The 25,759-nt window shown below is 43.0% G+C and overlaps 4 protein-coding genes across 4 annotated transcripts; 1 reads left to right on the forward strand and 3 right to left on the reverse strand.

Moving 5' to 3' along the window:
• Nucleotides 1–585: 585 nt before the first annotated feature.
• Nucleotides 586–1,447, reverse strand: LOC6902451 (uncharacterized). Its single transcript, XM_002132960.3, has 2 exons — nucleotides 1,190–1,447; nucleotides 586–1,122 (listed from the first exon to the last, which is right to left on the reverse strand). The coding sequence occupies exons 1-2, from the start codon at nucleotides 1,245–1,247 to the stop codon at nucleotides 722–724; spliced, it is 459 nt and encodes a 152-aa protein (XP_002132996.3). The 5' UTR covers nucleotides 1,248–1,447; the 3' UTR covers nucleotides 586–721.
• Nucleotides 1,448–5,787: 4,340 nt separating this feature from the next.
• Nucleotides 5,788–6,372, forward strand: LOC6902450 (tripartite motif-containing protein 5-like). Its single transcript, XM_015181012.2, has 2 exons — nucleotides 5,788–5,801; nucleotides 5,848–6,372. The coding sequence occupies exon 2, from the start codon at nucleotides 5,879–5,881 to the stop codon at nucleotides 6,323–6,325; it is 447 nt and encodes a 148-aa protein (XP_015036498.2). The 5' UTR covers nucleotides 5,788–5,801; nucleotides 5,848–5,878; the 3' UTR covers nucleotides 6,326–6,372.
• A 9,723-nt stretch (nucleotides 6,373–16,095) lies between these two features.
• On the reverse strand, nucleotides 16,096–16,672 carry LOC6902449 (tripartite motif-containing protein 40-like). Its single transcript, XM_002132958.3, has 2 exons — nucleotides 16,575–16,672; nucleotides 16,096–16,517 (listed from the first exon to the last, which is right to left on the reverse strand). The coding sequence occupies exon 2, from the start codon at nucleotides 16,486–16,488 to the stop codon at nucleotides 16,252–16,254; it is 237 nt and encodes a 78-aa protein (XP_002132994.2). The 5' UTR covers nucleotides 16,489–16,517; nucleotides 16,575–16,672; the 3' UTR covers nucleotides 16,096–16,251.
• A 4,033-nt stretch (nucleotides 16,673–20,705) lies between these two features.
• On the reverse strand, nucleotides 20,706–21,187 carry LOC6902448 (tripartite motif-containing protein 40-like). Its single transcript, XM_002132957.3, has 2 exons — nucleotides 21,080–21,187; nucleotides 20,706–21,013 (listed from the first exon to the last, which is right to left on the reverse strand). Exon 2 carries the CDS (start codon nucleotides 21,002–21,004, stop codon nucleotides 20,771–20,773), a length of 234 nt encoding a protein of 77 aa, XP_002132993.2. The 5' UTR covers nucleotides 21,005–21,013; nucleotides 21,080–21,187; the 3' UTR covers nucleotides 20,706–20,770.
• Nucleotides 21,188–25,759: the final 4,572 nt, after the last annotated feature.

Here is a 25,759-nt window from a genome sequence, read left to right on the forward strand (position 1 = left end):
AGGAAGAAACATTGGTACTTGATCCTAGGCTTAAGAGCTCGTCCTTTTCAACAGGGTCTCCCAAGCGGTTTGCCATTGAAAAATACCTTTAAATATCTTTCCACGTCCTTGCCCTGATTTCCCCTTGTATCTTGAGGTTCTTCTCGTTGGCCAACGGTCCGCGAATTACCTAAAAGCAGGAGTTTTTCTACAGAGGACAGGTTCTCCAATGACGAATCTACAAGGGTTCTGCTGGCCCATAATATCTTCCGCGGTATGCCCCAGGTAGTAGCGAGCTATCTTCGATTGGGTACTGGCTAGGCATTTGATGACAATGGCCCAGTAGCGGTTGATAGCGACTCTCCGATTTATGCATAGCGATAGCCAGAAATCGTTCCGTTTTGGACAAACATCAGACAAGACAAGTCGATCACATTAGCAAGGGAAGGCCTGCCGAAAGTATTATTCTCCACGGTCCGTGGGGCGGGAAAGGGGCTCTGTTTGCCACTTTATGGTGCAGTAATTGCATCGCCACTTGTAATATGTAGTCATACTTAGCATATCAACGTTCCTCTAAGCTTAAAAAAGATGAAAACAGCCACAATAGAAGAGCCAACTGGTTTATTTTTGCTCTTTGCTGGATGATAACAAGAATTTTAATAATTAACAATTACGTGTTTAAGTGCCTGGTGCTTTATCAACGGGTGAATGCACAAGTCAGTGGGAGAGATATAGCTAGCGATTATTTGATCTTCTCCTTCCGGCCCGCGTTCATCTCGAATCGGGAGACGTACTTCTTCTTTTTGTCTGCCTTGTGCATTCGGATCTCAATCTCTTGCTGGTTCTCCTTCCACTTCCGATTCACAAGTTCCACTCGTGCAGGATCGAGCGGCTTCCTGTTGATCTTTTTCGAGTCCATTGGCATATAAACGACCTGCTCCTTCACTTTGGGGTTTGTCCGGCTCTCCTTGTAAATCTGTCGCAAATGGTCACGGCGGTTCAGCCTCAGTTTCTTCTGCTCATCCTTGAGGACCACGAGGGCTGAGGCCTCCTTGTTTGTGGTGTCGGACTTCTCCTTTTGCGGCCACACGACAAGAGACTTGGGATCCTTTTGGTTCCAGCGGAGTGGCCCCACGGACACACCTGTAGGTTTCAGCAACCCATCGCCATTATTGCCAGGACTCTCACCCACTAGCATGGAAATACTCACTGCGAGTCAAGGAACGCATGGCCATGCACATACGGGCACTATTGATTTGACGAAACATCCTCCGTGAGCTTGTTGTTTTATCGTTGCGCAGGACAGCTTCTATGGCAAAGCCGTCGCCCGCGAATATAGTATGATTGGTGCTTTCAAACTCTCAACTTTTGGATACTGAAATGTATGTCGAGTTTTTAGATTTGGGTGTGAAATGATATGCTTTTCTAACGCATCTGGATCGGCCTTCTAGAAAAATATATTTTTTATGCACTAAATAAATGTCATCTCGTCTCGAATATATTTGACTGGTGAAATTTCTATCTCGCCTAAAAATGGGATAAGATTAGAGATGAACATTTGAATATTTGATTTTAAATGTGTTCAAATCGTAAAAACCCAATGTTCTTATAGTTTTGGGTGGGACTCCAACGCATTGCAGGCCACGTTAAGTCGGAATATTCTCCAGGATATACAGGGGTGGTCAAAAGTATTTACACAACGAGTTTTTTTTTGCATGTTCAATTTCAGGAGCTTTTCCTGTGGTTGTTGAAAGCTAAATAAAAAAAAAAACTTTTAGGCCAAAAAGATTGATCTACTAGCAATTGAATGAGAGAAGAATTGGAAAAGATAACTGTTTGTACGAATAAGGAGAAGCAAATTAAGTGATGCTTATCAGTTGTCAAAATTATTTACACACATTTTTAATGCTGCAGAAGTATTTACACAAAACTTTAAGTTAATTTTTTATTATGATTTAATGATTTTTTTTTTAATTTGTTGGATGAATAATAATAATGATTAATATTTTGTAATTCCACCTTTGGCATCAATAACTGCTTGCAACCTGGCTGGTACTGATTCCACTAAGTGGCGAGCATATCCAAGTTCCAATTTCGACCAAATTTCCTTTACTTCCTCGATGGTAACGTCGCGTTTTCGGTTTTTATCAATTGTTCTTTGTCCTTTAATAAGCGACCAAACATTTTCTATGATATTGAGATCAGGGCTCTGCGCAGGCCAGGGAAGAACAGCCACATTGAGATCTCGTAAAAATTTTGTAGGTGCCGATCCCTTGTGGCATGGAGCATTGTCTTGCTGTAAAATCCAGTCGGAGATGGGAAATAGCCTGTCACCAGACACAAAAGCATGTTCATTCAGTATAACAAGATACCGGGTCTGATTCAGAGTGCCTTCTATTGGAACAAAGTCTCCAAATCCGTAGTAAGACATGCACCCCCAGAACATCACTGTGCCTCCACCAAATCTGTTTAATGGTTGCACTGCACTTTGTTTTTTTGCTTGTCGTAGATGCATAAATCTTTTACAGAATGAGCCTTGGAACTGGAAAGCTACTTCATCTGTCCATAAAACATTGTACCAAAACTCCTTTGGTTTTTTAACGTATTCCAATGCGAATGAGAGGCGTTTTGCTTTATTTGCCTCGGAAATTTCTATTATTTTTCGCACTGTATACGTTCGTATGTCGATCTCCTTCAATCTCCGACGTATTGTAGCATCACAGACTTTTTTGCCAATCAATTGTTGCGAATCTGCAGACAATTTAACTGGGCTTATCAACGGATTTTTATCGGTTATGCCAATTAAACGTCTACATTCCCGTTCATCCATCGCTTGTTTCCTTCCACTTCTTTTTAAATTCTGTAAATTTCCATTCGTGTCCTTTTTCTTTTCCAGATTATAAACGGTTTTTCTACAAATTTTGTAAGTTTTGGCCAGTTCCGACGCTGATACCCCGCTTTTAAATTTTGTAACGATCTCGGATCGAGTTTCAACTGACAACTCCTTTGTCTTCACCATTTTACTAAGTTAATTTTAAATTTTAAATTAAATTTACTTATTGCAACTGCAATAAACGAAAAAACGACTGCACTAAGTCAAACCAAGTCTAAGAATAAGCTCTAATTTGCATTGTGTAAATACTTCTGAAGCAATGCAAATTTGTGTAAATACTTTTGACAACAGTTCACATGCTTCTATTTTTAGCCCATTAACAGTTATTTTTCCAATTCTTCTCTCATTCAATTGCTAGTAGATCAATCTTTTTGGCCTAAAAGTTTTTTTTTTTATTTAGCTTTCAACAACCACAGGAAAAGCTCCTGAAATTGAACATGCAAAAAAAAACTCGTTGTGTAAATACTTTTGACCACCCCTGTATATATACCAATGTGTAAGCCAAGCAATGGTTCTGCTTGTGGCTCAATTGACTTGTATTTGAATTTGAGCGCATAAAAATGGAACATTCTTTGCCTGTAGCACCAATCAGCACTTTTGGATGAGCGGAACATTCCATACTTTAATAAAATGTCAGCTTATTTGCCTCCAAAGCGGCGGTGTCCGCGTTGACCTCCATATCGGGAGAGTTGCCTAAAAGGAGAGCTGTGTCGAGGAAATTTCCCCGATCCAGATCGCCATTAGGGACACACTCTTTTGTCTACTTCTTTATGAGCGCCACCCTGTGCTACTCCTTCCCTGAGTTTCGCCCCATTCCAATACTTGCAACGCCTCCGGCCAAATGTCACCGCCACCGGCAGCCATAATTCACTGTCTCATAAGCGATGTTGGCCACAGCCAGAACGCGTAAATCATTCCCTGGCTATCCAATACCCAACAAACACTCACCATTTCCCACTCCTTCGCAGAGAGCTCTCTCTCTCTCTCTGTGGGAGTTACTTAAAAGCCATCTGAAAGCGCTTTGGTGGACATTCCGACTATAAGATACCCGCTACTCATATACATTTGAGTCAAAAGATTTCCAAGCAATGCCTAGAATCATTATACCCGCTGCCAGGGGTAGGCAAAACAACCCGAAATAATGCTACACACATATTCCAGACTGCCACAAATAAATCTAATAAGTACCGCATGATTTGCATAATTTTCCTATTTAATAGATGGCAAGCGGAAAGAGTGGTGGCGGGGCAGAGATGAGCGAGAAGGCAGAGGCTTAGCTGCTCAGGTAGCAATTGAAGCCAGAAAGCTCTGCCCCGGCTGCGACTGTGGCATAAAACACTCAAAGGATATGCTGACAATGAGGCTTAGCTCTCGCACACAAACAAAAATACACTCTCGCCTACACAATAAAGGTATTCCTGAAAGGGATTTGGCGCTGCTTTTAATTTATATTAAAATAATTATAAATATTAAGCTAAACATGGAAAATGCTAGATTTCTTTAATATCAAAATCTCAAAACCCTGTATTTTATAAGCAGCATTTTCTCTAGATGGTAGGCCACTCTGCGACACTCTCTTCCCGGAATACCATTAATGTCATAACATGGCAAAGAAGAGAGCTTAAGAGAGTGCCTTGCTACGGTATGTGGCCTAAACGCGCGCTTAAATAAATTCAATTTAACGTGACTAATACCGTTTTATCGCATTGTTTAAAGCATGAAAGCACTGCAGCCTCCAGCATGCCACCTCAGCTCTGCCTCGCTACCTGCTGCTGCTGTGGCGCCGCACAGTGGCTCCTTGGAGCGAAAAAAGTCTCAAAAAAATGTATACTTTTCATATGTAGGACTGTTTCAAGAGAATCCATTTGGTTTTTCCCGAATTTTTCCCAAATAAACGCAATTTCTGTGGTTGCGAACAAAGTTGTATTAACATTTTGTAGGTGAAAACGGTTCTTTAACCTTTAGCCCCTGCAGCCGCCATCGCAGTTGCAACCTGCTATGTTGCATGGGCCGACACCGCAATACCAATTACCATGACCATGGACTTTCCATCCGTCACCGCATCTTCCGTTGCGCGCACGGCAGCAGTTCGCTGCTGCACCTCCAAGAATAGATAAAACCAGAAGTACGAATACCCAATTCATTGTTTGGATGATGATTAAGCCTCGAGCGTAGTTTGTCAACTGATGATCGAGGTTCCCACTCTGTATGGAAACGTTCTCGTTGGGCCAGCGTGAAATGTAAATCTTGAATTGCTTAATTGCATAACCATAACGAATTCTATAAACAACTGCCATTTGAAAATCTACGGCCTTGAAATAATCCGCTCTTCAATTTTGAGTACCAATTTCATGCGTGGAATATTTTTTTGAGGGCCCTGTTTTAGCCCACTGTGCGTTGTTTTGTCTGTGTCCCTGCCTCATTCACTCTGCCTTGCCCCAACCTGCGCGGATGTTGCCTTTTGTGTGCCAACAATATTGTCAAACTTCATGTGTGTGCCGCTGTCTTTGTCTGTGCCTGGCCTGGGCTCCCCTAACCCCACGCACCCAGCCATCCTTTGCAGAATGTTTAACAGTACCGATTTAAGGACCAACTCCAGCAGCCTCGTCAGCGCCGGCATTGCCAAATGCAATGAGGAAATAATAAATACAACATTTTGAGGAAATTGAATTGTACGAGTATGTGCTTATACTCGTACCCATCGCTGTCTCTGCTGGAGTGTGTATCTCATTGGAGTCCATTCGATTGGGTAATTGTACAGTCGACAAAAGTTTGAATAGGGTTTTCTTTCGCATACAAGGTGCACAAGTAGGCCGAGATTGTATGGCAAGCCCAACACAAAAATTATCACAAATCATTCACTCAATCAGATTGCTGTCAAATATAACTTTCGCCAGGAAACAACATAGAAAAAAGAAGCAAAGAATAGGTGAGATATTAACGAGTCGACCTGCTGTTTGCTACTTATATTTTAGTTTTGCTCTAGGCAAGGCCCTTAACAATCGAATGGCCGTATACAAACAGAAGAAGATGTCCCTCAAGCCCGATGATAAATGCTCGATTTGCAAGGTTGTCAAGACTGATCCAGTGTCCGCCCACTGCGGCCACTCGTTCTGCTGGGTGTGCATCAACGAGTACTTGCTGGCCACTCGTTGCAACAAAAAGCGCAGCTGTCCAGTGTGTGCCGTCGACATGGAGGCTCATGTGGCCGGTTACGGAGAAAAACTGAAGACGGATGATCGTATGCTTCGCAATTATACCATGGGGGATGACATCAATGGCGACTGTTTCATTTGCGTGCGTCCCAAGAAGGATCCGGTGGCCACACATTGCGGACACTCGTTTTGCTTGGAGTGCCTCAAGGATTACTTGTTCTTCAACAAACACACCAAGATACGTCGCTGCCCCAAGTGCCACGTCAGTATTGAATCTGATTTTGTCGTTAAGAAATGATGGCTCATAGATAAATAAATGTGAATGCTGGGCCAAGTGCCATGGAATGCTCTTTTTCTAATGCTCAAATCAACGCTGACACTTTGGTCGCCTGTCGCCTGTCGCTGCTTCCTTTCAAGCCGTACTGGTGTTTGCTTTTGTGCTTTTAGGCCACTCTCTGTTTCCGTATCCGCAGCTATCGCTGTCGCCCGTTGTATTGCCTGAGGTCCCACTCCCACTTCCACTTCCACTCTCAGCTGTATTTGTATTGAAGTTAATAAAACAGCCTTTTATGGGCTGCTGCTGCTGCGCTGCCTTTGTCCTGCCTCTGCCCTGCTCAATATGTTTTCATGGCCATTTGAGCGTATGCAGCAATCAAATTAACTGTTATGTACATAAGCTTCAGAACAGCAGAGAGAGAGAGAGGAGCGAAGATCTTGATACCCTGTTGGCAGAATTCGATTTTATTGGAGTTCGAACGAGTTTTGTGTTGATAAACAATAGATCTGTCTTTTAATTGAGGAGAGCCATAGAATGGGCAGATGGTTGTTCTACTGGTCCCTTATCGAGGGTATAACAAAGCCAGACCCAATCGATGGTGTGGCTGAGTGTGTAATACGATTATCGAATGTACTTGCCTGCCACCAAAAAAAAAAAATCAAAAATTCCACTCACTCCCGCCCCTCCCGCATCCTCTAAACGATAATGAAAATGATAAGCCAATCATTATGGCAAAATCTCTGTTGGCCCCTTCCCAAGCCACGTTCTTTCGATTTGCATTTCAACTAATTCACTGGCCCTGAGGGCAGTTCTCAACGGAAATCGCTGTATATGTAGAATATATAATTTGCTCCAATATTCTGTAGAGCCATTTGCATAACAGGTTTCCTTTTTCTTCAGCAAACTTAATTTGCCATTCGGCCCCGAAGGAAATTCCGAGAAAAAACTGAAACCACATTTGTCAATTTTATTTATGGTCACGTAGCCGGTTTATGTTTTTCTTTAGATTTTACCCTAATGGCTGCAGCAAACACTACGGCAACAAGCAACACGCAGCAGTGGCAGTGTGGCAGTGGCAGTGGCAGCATCTGCATCAGCAGGTGTTAAAGGCCACTTAAGTGCTGAAAAATGTGGGTGGAAGGTGGAAGGATGCCTCCAGCTGGAGGGCGGACCCCCTGCTGCTGTCAGCTTGGTGTAATTACGTCGCCTTTGCAGCAGCCCGGGAGAAGAAAACTTTCAAGGTGTCCAAGCGAGTCGTATGCTAAGTCTACGGGTTAATGCACAAACAAGTCTGCTCCTGCTGAAGGGGCAGAGTGTGGCGTGAGTGAGCTTACGTTTTGAAGGATAGTCTAGACTGTAGACTATCCTCGAGCATTGTTGCTGAAACACATATCATATTGTTTGAGTGGTTAATGCCGAAAACCAGGATTGCTGGAGTGCCTGTTAAGACATAGCCACGCTTATAGAATATATAATTTTTATGAGAGTGATCTCGGTCTTTCAACCTGCGTTACGTTGGTGGAATGTTGGAACTGCAAAGCCCTCGAAACAGAAAAATTGGGCGCAGTGTTTGGCGGCCACTTCCTTGTTTGGATTCTGGCAAAAAGAACGGTAGATCGTACAGCAGTTTCCCTGATTTTCCGTATTCGGCATCATCAAGATCCAAGTCAAAGGCACACACAGGACAGCGGCGCTTGTTGTATTATTATTTTTTTGGCAAGTGTGACCAGGGGCTATTAAACGTATCGTTACCAGGCCAGGGGCATTTATTTATTGGTAACGCGACGTAGTTAACATGTAGCACACGTCAGATGTAGAATGAATTTTACATGTCGTATTTTGGGAAGAAGAAGAATGTCCAATTTCGGGCAGAGGAAGAGATGTCGTATATCGGAAAGAAGAAGAATGGCGAGTTGAAAGAAAGAGACGGAGATAGAGCACTTCTCTGTTTCGTCTAATTTCGGGTAGAGATTTGGTTTGGGTCGATTAGAAAGAGATGGAAGAGATGGAGATAGAGCTGCTCTGTTCCATTACGAAGACCTTGACCGCGACAATGTCTGTGTCTGGGTCGTGCATTTGTAGCATGTTTATGTGTTGCACTTGGCCCAAAATTTGCCGCATTTCTTGCAAGATTCTGCATCGCAGCAACTGCATTTCTTCATCTTCCCACCGCAGCATTCAGAAAGCATTCGGATTGTAGAGAAAACCCTGCAAACCATTTCTCCTTAATCTCCTTGGTCAATAAAATCCCGTATACATTTATAATTAGGTCCACCGAGCCAACACTCGACACCATCTTCGCCCGTTTGAATGTGGCATGGCTACCCAACACCTCCTGCGATCCGAGGGCCTGCAAATAATGCATTAGAAAAAACCACAAAATATTCATTCTAATTAATATTACCAGCTTCAGGCGGAGGAAATGGAAATTCCTTCCTTCCAAGTTGAAGGCTGCTATTGCTAGCACCTTCCACTTGTTGCCACGCACGTCCCATTTCAAATGGATTTCGTCGTAAATTGAAGGTGAAGAGGTTAAAATAAAATAAAAGAAAGCAAATCAAAGAACAATCCCTTCTTCGTGTGTTCGCAAAACGTGCGGTGTACAGTGAATCAATAAAGTTTAGTCACAGAGCATAAATTGTTATCCGACTACATATATTTATTCACTAATATCGTGCAGAGACGAAGTCGAGGAGCCGAAGAAGGCTACAAAACTTAGGCTCTGCCTTTGATGATGATTTCCTCTATGTAGGGAACTACGTTTTTCCTGATTGATTGTCGATTGTAAATGGACACAAAAGTTCCACAAATATCTGATGCGCATTCCAATATATCTTTGCCCGACAAACCCTTTTAAAATATTTGCCAGAAAATAGATTTCTGCATTCCTCAGGACAAGTTAAAAATTCCTTTCATAGTTTTCTACAGCCCAGGAGAGGGTATGCTGCTCCTGGCAGTGCCACAAATGGAATTCATATATTTTATTTTATTTTATTTTATTTTATTATTTTGCACTTTAAGCGTGTACAAAAATGTCCTTTGATATTTACGAGGACCAATGCAACAATCAACAGTATTTTGAGTATCAGACGACCCACTTCTGTGGACTGTGGCAGAGTGTGCACAGTTATGCCTTGTTAAAAATGCCCAAAGAGTGTGAGAGTGGGGCGGCTGGGGGAGTTTGTTTTCCTTTTTTTTTTTTTTTTTTTGGGTTCGTAGCCTCTGACAAGTTGAAATGCCTGGGCGTGGCCCAGCATCATCATCATCGTCGCAGTGGCAGTCGTCGTTGTCATCATCGTGTTAACAAAAGAGCATACTCAAGTTACATACGAAATGCAATTCCACTTTTGCGCACTTTATGTCAACATTTTGTACGTAAATCTTTGTGTAAGACTATGCCAAACGCTCTGGCCCTGGGATCAGAGAGGTCGTCCCACCAGCCCACCAGCCCACCAGCCCCCCACCCTCCAGCTATCCTTCTCTCATTCTCTGTGGGAAGGTGTATGCCGCCCACGAGATATCTTTCTCTCTCTCTGTGTGTGTGTAAAAGTGTCAAAAGTGCTTGAAATTTCAGCAGGCTTTTTGTACAGTCTCTGGCAGGGCGACAGAGGGAGACGGCTAGTGTGAGTGCGAGCGAGAGTGAAGTGTATCCAAACTGGACAATCGCAAGCCCTGGGCCCAGTCCTCCACTCCACACCACTCCACTCCACTCGTCCCTGGACTTCCATTTATGCCCAGGCAAAAGCTCAAATGCAGAAATCACGCTCATATGCTCAGTTGAACGCAAAGTCAAAAGTCTCTTTGAGTGCGACACACACACACTAGCACTCGCACTCACACACAGATATTTGAATACCGTTGGTATATTTGAATACACTCTCAGAGAATATCGTTACTCCAAGATGGTGGTTGCCACAAGGAGTACTAAAGGATCTGCAATCCAGTAAGGGTATCGTGTGTCAGATCCGAAAATTTCGGTTTTTCTTCTCGCTCACTCTCCAAGGGTATCTAAAGCCTCGGCCACTGGAGTTATTCTTTCTTTCTTGCCTTGTTGCTTGTTGCTCTGCTCTGCTTTTGTGCACTTTCTCTCTCACTTGTGTCTGCTTTGAGCTGGCGAGAAATTTGATATGCGTCCCCGTATTTGTGTTGTGCCTTTCTTTTGGCTGGTATCCAAAAAAGCAAGCCTTCTTGCTGGGTTTTTCCTGCTGCAAACTGTTTAGACGCTGCAAATAAACAGACATACAACTATCGGGCCCAGAACAGTGTCTCCTTCGTCACCTCTTTCTCAGTGTTTGTTTGTTTTTTGTAGTTTTCCATGAAATATTTGACGCTGGCAGCGTTTTTCTCCTTTGGCGAAAACCAGAGCCTGTCTGGTTGTGGGGGCGGTGGGATCTCTGACAATGCGGAAATAGTCCTGGAAGTATTCACGGAAACCAAACCATCTGCGATTGTTGCTCGTTGACAGCGGAAAGACTCTGTAGAAAGATGGTTGGTTTCGTGGGTGTGGGAATGCTAATTATCCAGACAGATGTTAGCCTTTTCGGGTGTGAGATTAGAACCTCCCAATGGGGCTCCCTCTTCTAATGGAATCTTCACCTAATCTATGAAATATATCAAAATAAAATCCACCTGGTATACGTATAAATCCAGCTATTTAGCAACTGAAAATCTGTCAATTGGCAGCGCATTGCAGCAGGCACAGGCTGTGGTAATACTCCTGGGAACCCATGCTCCATGCTCCTTGCTCTGCCTCCACACAGGATGATGATGATACCTCTCAGGTATGCACAGGAGGAAGGAGTGCGGAAGAAAACTGTAAAGAGTGGGCAATATAACTGTTATTGACACGACATCATATTGAAAATATGAACACAAGTCTTCGGTCTTTTTTTTTACATTTTCCCTGCTCGTGTTTTTTGCTGGGTGTGAGAATGTGAGTGGGGGCTCTGACTCTGGCTCTGGCTCCGTTGGGGGTTCGGTTTCGGTAAATAAATACGACAGCACACACACTCTGACACACACGGAGGTAAACCGATATATCAAAAGTGCAACCATGGAGATGGTTGCATATTTTATGCTCCTGTCCGCGAGTGTCTGTGGCTGTGTGCTTGTGTGCTCGTGTGTGTGGGTGCCACGCCCACGATAAAAGGCAAACGGCAGAGGAAAAAAGCGCGATATCATCATGTTACACAGATAAACGCCTTAGGCGGTCGCCTGTCACACGCAGAGCACCGGAAAATGCGTTTAAAAGGATATTGCGGGGTGGCTCCTGGAAGACTGTGTGGGTATACAGTTGCGGTCAAAATAATAGTGGCACTCCCAAAATGTATGCAGGCTCTGATAGGTATTTCTTTGTCTTTTCATTGGAACATTCTAGAGTCTTTTCGTAGTCTTAGAAAAGTTAATTTTTCTGAGGAATCTTGTGTTTATGGAATCACTATTTTTCTGAGCGCAACTGTACCTAGTAGGTATGTGTATTGTTTCAGTGCTGACAGCTTTTGATTTTGTAATTAAAATCCGTTAAAAAGCAAGAATGATGGACATGCCGAGGCGAAACAGGACAGCCGCCCAACGCAACTTTAACTCAAACCCAATCGAAGTCCAAGCCCAGTCCGAGCCCACTTAAATTTAAACTAGGAGTATTTCCCCTCATTTCAACCATAAACCACATATACCATTAATTCGGCTTTATGATGTGGGCGCACTACTATATCAATCAATCATTAAGCTCCAAGGATTTATAGACGAAAATACCGAAATGAAAATTCCGCTCGGCTATTTGCTCAGTTTCTAATTAAAATCCATTAATCTTCACGAATGCGCCCATAATCAGGCAATATATATTTGAGGCACTCACACACACACACACACATGCACATGCACATGCACACATATATTGTATGTACAAGGGACTGAAGGCTGAAGATATTTCGGATGAAGGAATGTGGCCCTTTCCTTCCCTTCCGTTCCGTTCCGTTTCGTTCCCTTCCCGTGATGTGTGTCAACTTAATTTCCATATTGCATTGATTAGGTGTAAATTTATTCACTCCGTTGCATCGCGATGTGTATATGGATAGGTGTTTCAAGGGTGTACCCTTGTGCATAATTAGTGCAAGTGACGAGAATTGACACCCAACTTGAGGTTGAGAACTTGATTTGTCTGAAAATGTGAAATTCATACAGAAAATGAATTATCAATTTGGATGTCTTGCTGAAAAGGATGTAGTATTTGGGCAGAGACAGCGTTTTGGGAATATTTGTGGATGGTTTACTATTAATACCAATATGGATTGTAGGAAAGGCAGCCCCTGGCGATTCGTTCCTCCGCCTCGCATTCGAGTAGGAGCCAGAAAATGTATATCCCGCTCATTGGAAAGTGCTGATTGGTGCTATGGACAAAGAATGTGTACATTTTTATGGTCTCAAATTCAAACATTAAGCAGATGGTATGCGTTGCCCACTGGTACAAGTTCTACTACCTGAAATTGAGACACCACCAGAGCCATTGATTCATTTATCTATCTTATCCATAATTTTAATTATTCAACGTTATTCGCAACCTATTATTTCGGTTAAAGTTTTACTCCAAGTGAATAAACAGCTACGTTTCCTTGTTGGCGGCCGGGAGACCTGCCCCACAGGGCCATTTTGATTCATTCGGACTAGCAGCGGCTCCTGGGTCCTGGGTCCTGGCTCCTGACCTAACCATAAATCCTTTAGTGACCCACAAAAACAGAAAACGGGGCTGTATTGTTAACCCCCTTCTGGCCTGGCCTGGACTGTCCTGTCGTGTCCCAGCGACATGCTGACTGCATAATTTGCCTTGACGTTGTCGTCGTTGTCTCTTGTCTCCCGACTCTTGTCTGAAAAATTTTTGTTTTAATTTTCATGTCTCTGGAAAGGGCCGGACCCGATTTGAGTGGGGGGCTGGTTCCGGGGGGGCTGTCAAATAAATTATTACAATGTCGTGTAAGAGCCGCAGAGATTAAGCAATTATGTGCCACTTAATGTTGCACTCGCCCTGGCCGGCCCTGGGTCTCTGCCCAGTTTCTGCCTCTTTCTGGTAATTGAAGTCATTCTCATTTTCTGATTTGGCTTGCATAAATTTTGGCTTTTGGTTTTTGGTTATGCAAGCTTTAACCACCAATTTGATTGGGGAAACCTCACTTTTTGAGCTGGTACCAAAGTTTTCGGTTTCTGTTTCAAACACTGGGGCAGCCACAAAAAGGCATTTCGGTGTACTGTTGCCGCAACGGTTTTGATACTCTTGCAAAAAAAGGATTTATGGGTCTAATCAGGGGTGTTGGGTGCCACACAAAGATGGTGAGGTTTCGTTTGAACATTTCGAGGGAGTTTTAGGGCCACAGACTATACTTTTTTGACTAAGAAGAGATCTGAATATCAGTTCCAGCGGTTTCTTCTTTCAGTATTTGCAAGGGCATCCAAAGGTTTGTCAGGCTTCGTTCGAAGCTATCCTTTGCTGCCAATGTTTCTGCTTCTTCTAATGATGTTGCTGTTGCTTCAGAGGCTGTTGTTGTTCCAATGTTGCTGCTGTTGCAGGTGCAGCAAGAACACCAAGCCCAAGTCGGGGGGGCTAAAACCAAATGAGAATGAACATTTTCGGATGGAGCTCTTTTGCTGATGTTGCCCCTTGTTGTTGTTTGGGCTGCTGTTGGGCAAAGTTTTGTGCGTGCGCGAAACCATAAAAACCAACGATGTGGCAAAAGCCCTATTTCCCCCCATCCCATCCCCTCCCCTCCCTCCCCCACCGTCTCTGTTACGCTGTTCTTGCCGCAAAATCGTTTTTTAATAATTTCCCCGGCAGTTAAAGGGGCTCGGTGAGGGCCGGGGCCGGGTCTGAGGAGGCGTCTATTGAATTTACTGGAAAAACTGCAAACAATTTAATCAATTTTATTCCCTATTTTTTTTTGTGCTGTGTCTTGTCTGAGTAAAATTCCATTCAAATTGTTCGGCAAATGCAAATTTTCGTTTCTTTTTTTTGTGGATTTTTGTGCTGCATGCTGTTTAAAATAACTTGTGAGGAAAATGAATAAAATGAAATGAAAACATTTACGGGGGCCACAAAAAATATTTGAATTTGAATTTTCTAATTTCTGTTGGTCAAGAACAACAGCATCAGTAAAGGACTTGAAAAAGAGAGATGGAAACAACAGCAGAAGGGGGGCTTACGACTACAGGATACCCTACAAGATACGAAGGATTCCAGGAAAGCCAGAGAGAAGTCACTACAGGACTTTCTTCGAGTTTCTTCGGGTGAAGGAAATTCCTTTACTCCCATTCTACCCATTACAATTACAGGGTATATCCACAGCAACAACTGCGGTAACAGCAGCAACATTTAGGACAACATCAACATTAGCAACAGCAACAACAAACAGCAACTGTCGCCTGCAAATCAATCTCATCTGTCTGCCCCTAGACAATTTATGCATACGGCCACAGGACACACACAGACATACGCAGGACACACACACACACAGACACGCATTACACATGCAAGACGCAGAACGCAGGATGCAGGATGCGGGCTGCAGGACAAGGCATCTTCAAAACTTTTGTTGCTGCAGTCTCTTATGTTTCATTACGCTTTTTTTGAGGAAGGGGGGGGGGGACTTGGGTTATTCATCTATGCATACGAAACCAGGAAAAGAGCAAAGCCAGGAGGCAGTGGAATAGAAACATAGAAACTAGCAAGAGAAGGATGACTGGAGGACAGCAGCCCATGTCATTTGTCATTAAAAACTTGGACAGAAAGAGACAGCCAGAGGAGGATCAGGGGGCCAGCCATGACCAGGACTAAGACAGCAAACAGCTGTTGACAATGGAGGAGCCAAGCTTTTGGTTAACATGGCATATGCGCAATATGTTTGCTTACCACCCACCCACAGCCACCCCCCCACACCCCCTACTCCTCTTCCTTCTAGTCTGTGTTCCGGCAGAGATTTTCACTCCCTCGCCCACGCCCATCCCCCTCCCCGACTCTGTGTTTGCGTTGGGAAACCATAAGTAAAGATTTTAAGCGCATTTTGCTTGCAAAATTCAACAGCAACAAGAAAAGTCTACAACAACAAAAGGAACAAGAAAATCCACAAGAAAAGCTGTCTCTCTGTCTGCCTGTCCGCCTGTCTGTTGGTCTGTTGGTCTGTCTGTCGCCACAGCTTTGTCCACGAAGCGCAAGAGGAAGCACAAATGTTAATACAACAAAAAAGGTTTTTCCTTGATTGTAACTCCACATAGTTCAAGGCTGAAAGTTAACCAACCATTTGCCATAGCCAGTACAAAAACCTTTTTCAAATATTTCGATGCAACTGTAAACAGGATAAATGCCTTGGCCATTTGGATTTCACTCAACCTCAACAAATTATTTGCTTTGCAAAAGGCAGACGAGAAAGTGGGGGAGCTACATCGATTCTTAGAGGAAAATCGAGGGATTGACAGTGACTCCGAAGGGTTTTGTGCTGCAGCAGATCGAGGGAAGGTCCAAGGGGCTGAAGGGAAGACAGATAGGAGGCAGAGGCTGATCGCATCAGGAGAGATGAAACAGAGGCCAATGGGTGAAAGAAGAGAGCTGAGGCATTACAAAGGATGTCGCTGTGGAGATACCGCTAGATAGCGAAGTATTCATCAAAAACCTCCAAAACTTTTAGAGTTTGTAACCCATTTTACATATTTTTTTATACTATCAATCAATCCTAGATTCCTCGGACAGCCATGACCCGTTTGACTCTAAGAATTCGAGGGAAAAGAACGAGTTGCAACCAGAGAACCAATCGTTTCAAAAAAGTGCTGGAAATGATACATACATACATTACATTATGGTGTCTATTGAAATGACACAAAAAACACAAATCTTTGGTCAAAGCTCAGGGGAAATTCTTCGATGTGATGTGAAAGCTTAGAGGAAACTCTCCGATATGTGGTGTCCTCTACTCCTCATCGCTGTACGATTCAACGTCAGTGCGGCAGACTGGACAGAAGAGCACATCCTTGTCGCTAATGTAGTACAAGTGCAGGGAGATGCACTGTTTGCAGAACGAGTGACCGCACTTGGTGGCCACTGCCTCCTGCTTGGGGCGCATGCAAATAGTGCAATCATCGCCTGGGCCATAGCGTTTCTCTCGGCGCTTCTTTGGCTCGGATTTTGGATCCTTTCGATCGTCCATAGATTAATGCTGAAAACCTCTTTAAACCACTACGAAAAAGACAGGCTTTTGCATTCCTTTTGATGTTTGTGCACAAATATGCTTACCCTTTATAAATTCTAGACATAAACTAACTATATTTTTCGTGTTTCGAAATTGAAACAAAATTATATGCCTACTAAACAAAATATCCATGTTTTAACCTGAAATTAAAGCCACAAATGTGCCTTCTAAATCATTAAATTTCTCAATAAGGCAAGTACTGAGAAAAGCAATAAACCATCTGCAGTGCAAATAAAAAAGAAAACACCAAAAATTGCTAGAAACTTCCTCTTGTATTGCCCTTTTTAGATGCTGCAAAATATTTTCAGGCTCCTCTAATAAATGAAAAGTACAAGCACAATGCATTTATGCCTTTTGTGTGCCCTTGGGTAAATTTTTTGGCCTTTCATTTAAGTTTTTGGTCCACAATTACAATGCAATTTCATCTATTCTTCTGTACTCTGTGTGTGTGTGTGTTTATTATATATTTTCCATATAGAATGTCAACAGCATGGCTCTGGCACTGGCACTGGCTCTGGTCCAGCACTTGATACAGTTGTTGTTGTTCTCTTTGAGTTGCAACAATTTACAATTGCTGCTGGTCAATGGAAGGGCCACTTAACGAGTTCAGGAATGCAGAATATCAGGTTGAAAATTCTGTAAAATCAAAACAAAGCAAGTTTATTGTTGCCAGAGACAATGAAGCTAATTTATAAAATTTATTTGGGGTGAGAATGAATTTGATTCAAGATTTTAGTAGAGGGCGATGCCCAGAATATTTGTTGGAAAATAACCAAAATTAAAAATGTATCCCAAATACCAAAATCCCATCTTCATTATACTTCTACTTTATTGAATTTAATTTTGAAATAAGTATGCACTTCTACCTCTGCCCAAGGAAAATATTTTCCATGACATTTTCTGTTCTAAAATTCTAAAATTGCTTGGCCCAAAATACAAAGGAAAAACAAGGCTATAATAATCACAAAATTTCAACCGCTAAGAAGAAGAAATTGTTGCTGAAAAAATACGTTTAGTACTTGACATTTGTTCCAATACACTTTGCCATATTGAATTTGTGATTAGGCAAATAAACTCGATGGCATTACACGTGTTGTACAAGTTGGAAGTTTATGGGGGGCGGGGCGGGGCAGGGAGGGGAGTAAACACAAATCTGCATATAAAAAGGATCCTACATGAGGCTTAAAGTAAATATTCATTGGCCTTACGAGTGCTTAAGCCTGAATAGCAAAGAGCAAAGGACCAACAATGGAGAGAAATCATCAAATTTCAAGTTTGCTTTTGGGGCAAGTGTCAAAAATGGGGATGGTACATTTTCAGTGCACAAAAATTGGGGGCGGGGAGGAGTACTGCCAGTGGGGGCGGGCCATTGTGTCGCCCTCCCGTTTATGTTTTCATAATAAATTCATCAATTCAATTTATTTTTCAATCAAAATAAATATTTTCTCGCCTTTTGTTCACCGGTTTTTCCCGCCCATTTCAGCCGAATGGAAAAACTTGACTGTGAACTTGACAAAAGCAGGAAAACGAATGAAATAGAAATAGGAAAAGCAGGAAAAATCAAGATAAACTTGAAGGCAATGAAAAACCGAATATTTCGGGCAATAAAAACTAATAAAAAGAAAGTTGAATGCATCTCAAAGCCTTTGAAAGATATTAAATTAAATAAATTTGCCTAGATCCCCGTCCAAAATTCAGTCCCCAGTGGAATCCTCGTTTCGCATGCCCTGAATTTTAATTATCTCGTAACTCTTTTACAAAATTACTAAACATTCCATCAAGTAGAGCAGGTTCTTAGTGTAAACCGCTAAAATCTCACCGTGAAAAATGCATGACTAATTAAAATAATTAAAATCATTTAGAAGGTGTCAGCCCGTTGGAAGAATAAAGCACACACAAAGGAAAAATACCACCACAGAGCAGGTGAAAATATGCGCACCATGAATGCGGTGCGTTTCCTCTGCCTTGGCGCTTGGCTCTGGCTCTGGCTCTGGTTCCGGTTGGGGGTCCCTCCGTGTCCTGCCTAGCGGGGGTGGGGGGGGGGTCTCAAACATAAATTATGCGCAAAAATACCGAGCACAGTGTTTTATCTTGTCTATCAAGAGTGTTTAGCAAGTTTTTGAAACAGTGGAGCCATTATGCAAATATGCATACGGCAGCAGTTGGTCTACCTCCTGCCTTCCGCCTCCTGCTCGAACCCAACCCCAAGGGGGGTGGAGTGTGGCGTGTGGGAGGGCTACACATACTTTCATTTGTTGCCGAGTTTTCGCATAATTTTTAAATGCATTTCCGCAAGCGTCAAGAGTCGTCGGCCGCAACTGAAATTGGCTTATAAACTTATATCAGTGTTGCCACTGCATGGTGGGGGGGACACCGAGTGGGGCGCTGTGTGGAGTTTAGTTCTAGCTTAAAAAAAGATAAGCAATGTGGAAGGCTTAACAGGGGATATGATGCCAGGCAGGAGGTTAACAGGGGGTCCTTTAAAGGAAATATACAACAAACAGCTAACATGTTTGATCATGCAACAGCTGGAAAGGGGTAGTAGGAACAACAACAGCATGACGAGAAAGCATTATTTAATTTTAATTAAATTCCTCAAGAAAACAACACAGGAATGGAGACGAAGCTTACATATATCTATGTAGAATGAATAAAGAAGAGTCTGTTTATTTCTACCGAAACATTAGAAAGACCCCAAGCTTCTAAAAGAAGTCAAAATTCCGGAAACATATTTTAGAGAAGCCTAACAGAAGCCGCTATAGGGTAACAGTTCCCCTTAACATTAACAGAGCCAGCAGCATTTGACATTTAAAACGCAGCGTTTACAGTGCGCGTTAAATGTCAAGGGCAGCAGACCGCTTTAACAGTCGGCTGTTAACACCACAGCTGAAACCCAGCCACAAAGAGCTTACAGCCAGAAGTTAACATCGTCTGTTATGGGACATGCCTTCCCACAGAATGAACGCTTTTCAGGGGCAAGCTTCCAGTCTCTGTTAGCCTGGACAGCGAACTGTTAAGTGGCAGTGCACTGAAAAGAGAATAAATGAGATCTTAACAGCTTTTGCTATCAAAGAAGTGCAGTAAGCCGGAGGTTTTTTTTTCGCTCGTTTTCTTCGCGTTGCTCATAATTTAAAAGAGGGAGAAAGGAGAGAGTGGAAATAAGTCTCGCATAATGCAAAATAAAATCAACAATTTTGCTTCACTTTTGGGCACGGGGTAATTATGGGGAAAATGTCAACAGGACTTTGCTTGTTATTGTAGGTTAAGCAGGCACTGAGACTGCTGGGCCTTGGCCACTGTTGGTTTTTAATTTCAACTTAAAGTGGTTCCGTGGTGGCCACAGGAGGGTGGCGGGGGGTGCTCCGTTCTGGACCGGGTGGTGGCAGCAGAGCCGCTGCTCAAAGGATATATGAGTGCGCACTCAAAGTTGTTACATTTTTTTTTTGTTTTTTAGCCCATACTTGCAGCTGCTGTTGCTGTGACACCAGTAATTAACATAACACAAAAGGCACGAGGCAGAAGGCAGAAGTCAGAAGTGTTCCGCTCTTTGAAGTGTCTTGCTCGCTTTGCCGGCGACCACCCACCAGCGAGAGCGCTTACTGCCTCTCTCGCTCTCTGCACTTAACAGTGATTAAAGTAAATTTACCTGAAACTCTTGAGCCCCCTCTCTCTCTCTCTCTCTGTGTGTGGGTGTGCCCGTATCGGGTTAGCCAAAGTAGAGCAGTCTCTGCGGTTCTGGCATAGCGGCGAGGTGCTCTGGGGGTCAAACAAAATAACGTTGAAGGTATTCCTGATATGTTTTCAGATTTGCCGGTCAAAAGGCAGAGAGAGAGTGCTTTAAATTCGTAGGTATTTCCCTACCCTAGAGAAAATGTAAGATAAATCCTTACAGGCACTTGTATGCATGTGTGTGACGTTTACTTTGATGACATCGGTACAGTTGTGCTGCCCTGTTTGTCATTTCCGCTTGTGTCGCATTCCACTCGATTCCCCCCTCTCCGTTGGGGCAACAGTTTAGCGGCATCTTGAGAGGAATTTGGCAATGCATCAGCATCAATATTGACACAAAGAGGGCAGAGAAATGAGATTGAGCGCTCAACCAAAGGGGCTCTTGGGTACCTGGGTATTTCCGATTTCCAAAGAATTTATTGGGGAATAAATAAATACGCCAAGGCTTTGGGTTTATCCCAGGATAACAGTTTTTAGTCATATCAGTAGCCATGGGGTTTCGTTCTTGGGTTTACTCTAGAATCAGAGTGTACGCTTCAATGTCTAGGAAGCACACGGGACAGCACATCATGGCCTCTCCAGGAATGGACTGTACGTAGTCGTTGATGCACTGCCAGCAGAAGCCGTGGCCGCAGTTGGTGCTCACCGGATCCTTCATCGGATGCTTGCACATCCCGCACTCGTTAGCCACCTGCAAAGGGGGGTCGTCCTGCTGCGACTCCTCGAAACTAGATTCTTCGTCCATGGTTCAGGTCTGTACCGCACCGAAAATAGCACAATTTAAGTTGGTTTTTTTTTGTTGGGCTACAAATATTCTTACCCTTTCGAATGCTTGTTAGATTTTGATAGATGCACCTTCGATTGCTTCGATTCGAACTTTTCAAATAATGAATTGAAGTATTGAAATACAGATTTGACAGTTTTCGCTACAGCAAAAGCAAAAATAGGAGCACAAAAGTTTTCCACTCCACTCAAGTCCTTGTTCAATTTGTAGGGCACTTCAGCGAAAACGATGTTGGAAAACGCTGCTGGCGGGCACTGTACGGATCTCAGGGTCAATATTAACCTTACAAATATTTCATATTTATTTGGAGTATCTTTGAAAGTTCAAAATGAGTCCTTGACCAGTATCAATGGGAGATGGAAAACTTTTTCCTGTCCCTTTTTTTTCGAGTTTACGATTTCCTTGTTTTGCTCTTTTTGTTGCCAGTGAAAACAATTTCATATTTCAAATGTGAAAAAGCAAATGCATTTGACATTTTTCGGTCTTTAAGGTTTTCCTTTTTTATTGGTTTTATGTGTGTCCTATTGATTTGTTGGCTTCGCACATGCTTTTGAGCCCCGACATTTCCCCCGAAATGGCCAGCGCACAAGGACACTTCTGGCTCCTTCAGCAGCTTCAAACAGAATTTCTTGGCTTTTGTTTTTGATCCTTGAACCTGTGCCCTGTCCCCCTGTCCCCTGTAGAAGGTGTATGCAAAATTTTCTCCTCTGTGGGTGTGCCCTTTCACGGAGAGAGAGAGAGAGAGAGGGGGGGGTCTACACCAGAAATGGTGCGTGAAAAAACGGTTCGTATTGTTTTTCAAGCACTTGGACATAAATTTGCTTGGCTTTTGTTTGAGTTTCCTGCTTGTTTAACAATTTTTGTAGGCAATATTATATGAAAAGGGAGCGCAATAGAGTGGTAGATGCTAAAATTGGTATATCCATACAGAGCAGGGAATTAAAATAGATTTTTAGAAGGGGGAGACCTGCTTTATTTTATAAATTTTCCAATAAATATTCAAATATTTGACCAGCATCTCAAACCATTTCTTGAAGGAATCTAAACCAAAAACTCGATTAATCCCTGGGTCTAGAGCATTGGCACAGGCTCTTCTTTGTTGTCTTTCAGGCACTCGTATTCATCCTTTAATGCTCTCTTGTACTTGGCTTTACTTTGATCTAGAGGTGGTAATAGATTCTTTGCAGCACTGGAGCTCGTAAGAAGCTCAATCCTTCAATCAAGCGAGACATCTAAAATGACTCTCCATCTTGAAGGAAGTTCGAGACATCTAAAAAGACACTCCATCTTTAAGGAAGTACTAGAGTAAGTAGTTCTTCTCATTTATTCAGATCTGGGGATCCTATCTTTGTCCTATGTTGTTGCCTTCCCTGCTATGGCTTTCTCTTGCATCTTTTTGTGTGACCTTCGAGTCTTCGACCCCCCTAGTCTCCTCCATTGAATTGACTTCCTTGATCTTGTGCATGTTACATCATCCCACATGTAATTTGTACATTTTACTCGGTTTTTCCCTTGAACCTGTTCAACCATTTGGCATATTTGGCTTGCTATTTTTTCGGTTGATGTCTGGCAAATTGCCCGCTCCAAGGCAGCTTAAGTCAGGCAGAAGCACATTACGCATACATCACGTTGAACACGTGCGCGACAAGCCAAAAACACACAGAGAGAGAGAGAGAGAGAGACAGAGACTGGAAGAGTAAAGTCACGAAAGTGAGATAATTCCTGGGGCCCTATACCACACAACAATGTTGGACTTTTTAATGGATTTTCATTAAGTTTAAAGCAAGATAGTGTGGAGAAGAGTGCACACAATGAAAGGGGGGGGGAATGGAGAATGGAAAAGCTCTTAAGAAGTTCATTACGGCGATAGCAGAGCAGTGCCAAAAAGTTTATTTGACCATTTAGTGGGCAAATGCCCAAAGTCGTACTGCAGCTCGGGCTCCAGTCCGTTCGAGAGTCAAACCGAAAGATGTTTTACTCAAGAAAGGACGAAAGGATGGCAGTGGAAACTAGGGGGTTCCGCAGTGTCTGTGTGCAGGAGGGGGGGCAGCCAGCAGTCAGCATTTATCTATCATGTTTGTAATCACTTTTCATTAGGTTTCTGTGGCTGACTGTACCCACTCTCGATGCTTGCTTGTCCCTCGCTCTCTCTCTCTCTCTCTCTATATCTCTTTCTCTGTGTGCTGTGCTGTGTGCTGTGACTGTTGCCTTTTGCTGAATGCAATTCGCATAAAAGATTTTCGCACATGCTCGAAAATTTTCAAGTGTAGGAAAAAAGTTTTTTAATTGGAAAAACACATTTAAGTGGATTTCACTGTGAAAGAGAAAGGAAACTTTTTAATACTGTTTATTTAGCCACCCCCACCCCACTCCCACTCGCACTCCCACTCCCCCCACTCCCATTGAAAGTATCGCAATATCTGGCGAGAGAGAGAGAGAGAGTATTTTAGATGGGGTTAACGGAAAACTTTCCTGTTGTTTGGCCATTTCCATTGCCTTTTGAGCCCGGCAATTATGAAAAATGCCAGAAAAAGCATTCTCCCCGAACATTACTAACTCATTTCATTAGTTTCGCCGCATCCAGACAGCCACAGCCACAGCCCCCGCCCCCCGAAAGTAGTAAAAAACATTTTCAGAGCTGTGCAGTGTTGTGCAGTGCAGTGCAGTGTTGTTTAGTACTTTCTGCTCGGGTGCAGCGCATTAGGTGGACTTAAAGTTGGTCAGGTCAGGGTTCCGGACAGGCCCTTGCCTCATTAAAACTTCCCTGCCAGACTTCAAACAGGACTTTCACTTGTCCCCAAATGAGCGATATATAAGCCAGAGCATGCAGGCTGCCGGTCGAGACAATATTTATGTGGGGGTGGGAGTCCCCCACAAACTAAAAACTATTCTTTCGACACATATGAACTGTGGGATTTGCAACTCCAAATGCAAATCTAAATAACAAATATTTTTAGTAATTTTATTTAAGCACTACAGCCACAGGAGTGACAAGGCGGTTGCCGAGGAGATCCAATGAGCGCTGGACCGACTGCTTCTGGATTGCATTAAGGGTGTTCCTGAAACACTTCCAGAAGGAGGTATTCTGCCACTCTGCATTGATTCTCCCTCATGAGCAAGGAGAGTTCGATGGAGGCTCTGGTTCTGGGTCCGACAGCTGCTGGATCGCATTAAGGGTGTTCCTGAAACAGTTCCAGAAGGAGGTATTCTGCCACTCTGCATTGATTCTCCCTCAAGCGCCAGTGTAGCTCGATGGAGTCTAATTTTCATACAAAAAAATACAAATAAAAAGATCTAATATGTAAATTATAATAATTATGCCCAACATGAACATTTTAGGGTTATATAATACAACTACATATATCTCCCTCTGTCATAGCTTATCCCCTGAAGTATCCCTTAGCAGATAATTGTTCATTAAATAAAAAGTAAAATAAATAATTATATCATATCATATTTCTTATATATTTACCGCATTTTTGAAGTATACTTTTCCCTGATAAAAAACACTTTCAAATGATAATTTCCCCCCAGCAAGTTGGTATTCCAAATAGGGTTATTCCACTATATCATGCTGTGGCTTAAACACACATCATGCACAGGATGGCATTTATGTGTATTGCCACTCACACAGCTGCAAGCAGCCATGTGCACGTGTACGTGTACGTGTCTATATGTGTGTGTGTGTGGGTTTTGTTTGAAGGATGCACGAGAGGCTTTAACTACATGTTCAACCTGCTTTCAGCAGCCCGCCAGTGTCCAAAGCTGATGTGTAAAATATATTTTTGCAAACTTTATTCACATTCGTGGCATGTGCAACAGAGCCGGGCAGAGAGAGAGTGTGGAGGGGGTTGCCTGCCAACGATCATACGTCACGTTGTCTGCTAAAGTCCGTATGAACTGGCGACCACGCATCGATGAGTGCATGAAGGGTAAACTTTTGCCAGTTAGTCGGTAAATATTATCAGGGAACATACTCGTACTCGTATATATATTAAATTAAGACCCCGACAGATATCAAGCTGAAAGAAGCAACAAATGGGCGTAAAAAATGTTGGCACAGCGTGACTTGAAGTGCAGACAACAAAAGACAAGGCCAGACAAAGGCAGAGTCGGAGGGTGTTGAAGCCCCTCGAAAGACGGCACCAACCCGGGACAGGCCCCCCCCCCCCAGACTCCCCTCACTTAGGGGTCCGTCCGCACCGCTTCAAGTCGAGTCATTTGTCTGCGTAGCAGCCCCGGCAAAAGGATAGGGATAAGGATAAGGGATAACACATATAGTTATTTATCAAGTTATAAGTTATGATGTCAGCATGCTGGCATTATGTGACTGATAAACCCCAAGCCCACACGCAAACACACACAGACACACACACACACACGATGTGTCTGGCTCTAAATGAGATGAAAAATCGAGGTGAGAAAATTTTGACATTCCCGTCATTTGTTGTGGCGCTCACTTAGGCGCCAACCCTCTCTCTCTATACCCTTTACCAGAGGGTGTTTTAGTTTCCTCTCAAGGAGTTTGAGACTTTAAAAATAGTCCTTTGGTTGGAAAAAGAGGCTTTACATAAACCCAGAAAATTCATAACAAATTCCCACAAATCGGAAAACCATTTTTGTGGCAAATCTTGTTATTTTAATTTATTTAAAATTAATTTAAAGCTTCAACGTTTCTTCTCGTTTTTTTTTTGTCTTTTTGGGACAAATCTTTTT

This window comes from Drosophila pseudoobscura, chromosome 4 (assembly GCF_009870125.1).
Source record: "Drosophila pseudoobscura strain MV-25-SWS-2005 chromosome 4, UCI_Dpse_MV25, whole genome shotgun sequence".
NCBI classification, from domain to species: Eukaryota; Metazoa; Arthropoda; class Insecta; order Diptera; family Drosophilidae; genus Drosophila; species Drosophila pseudoobscura.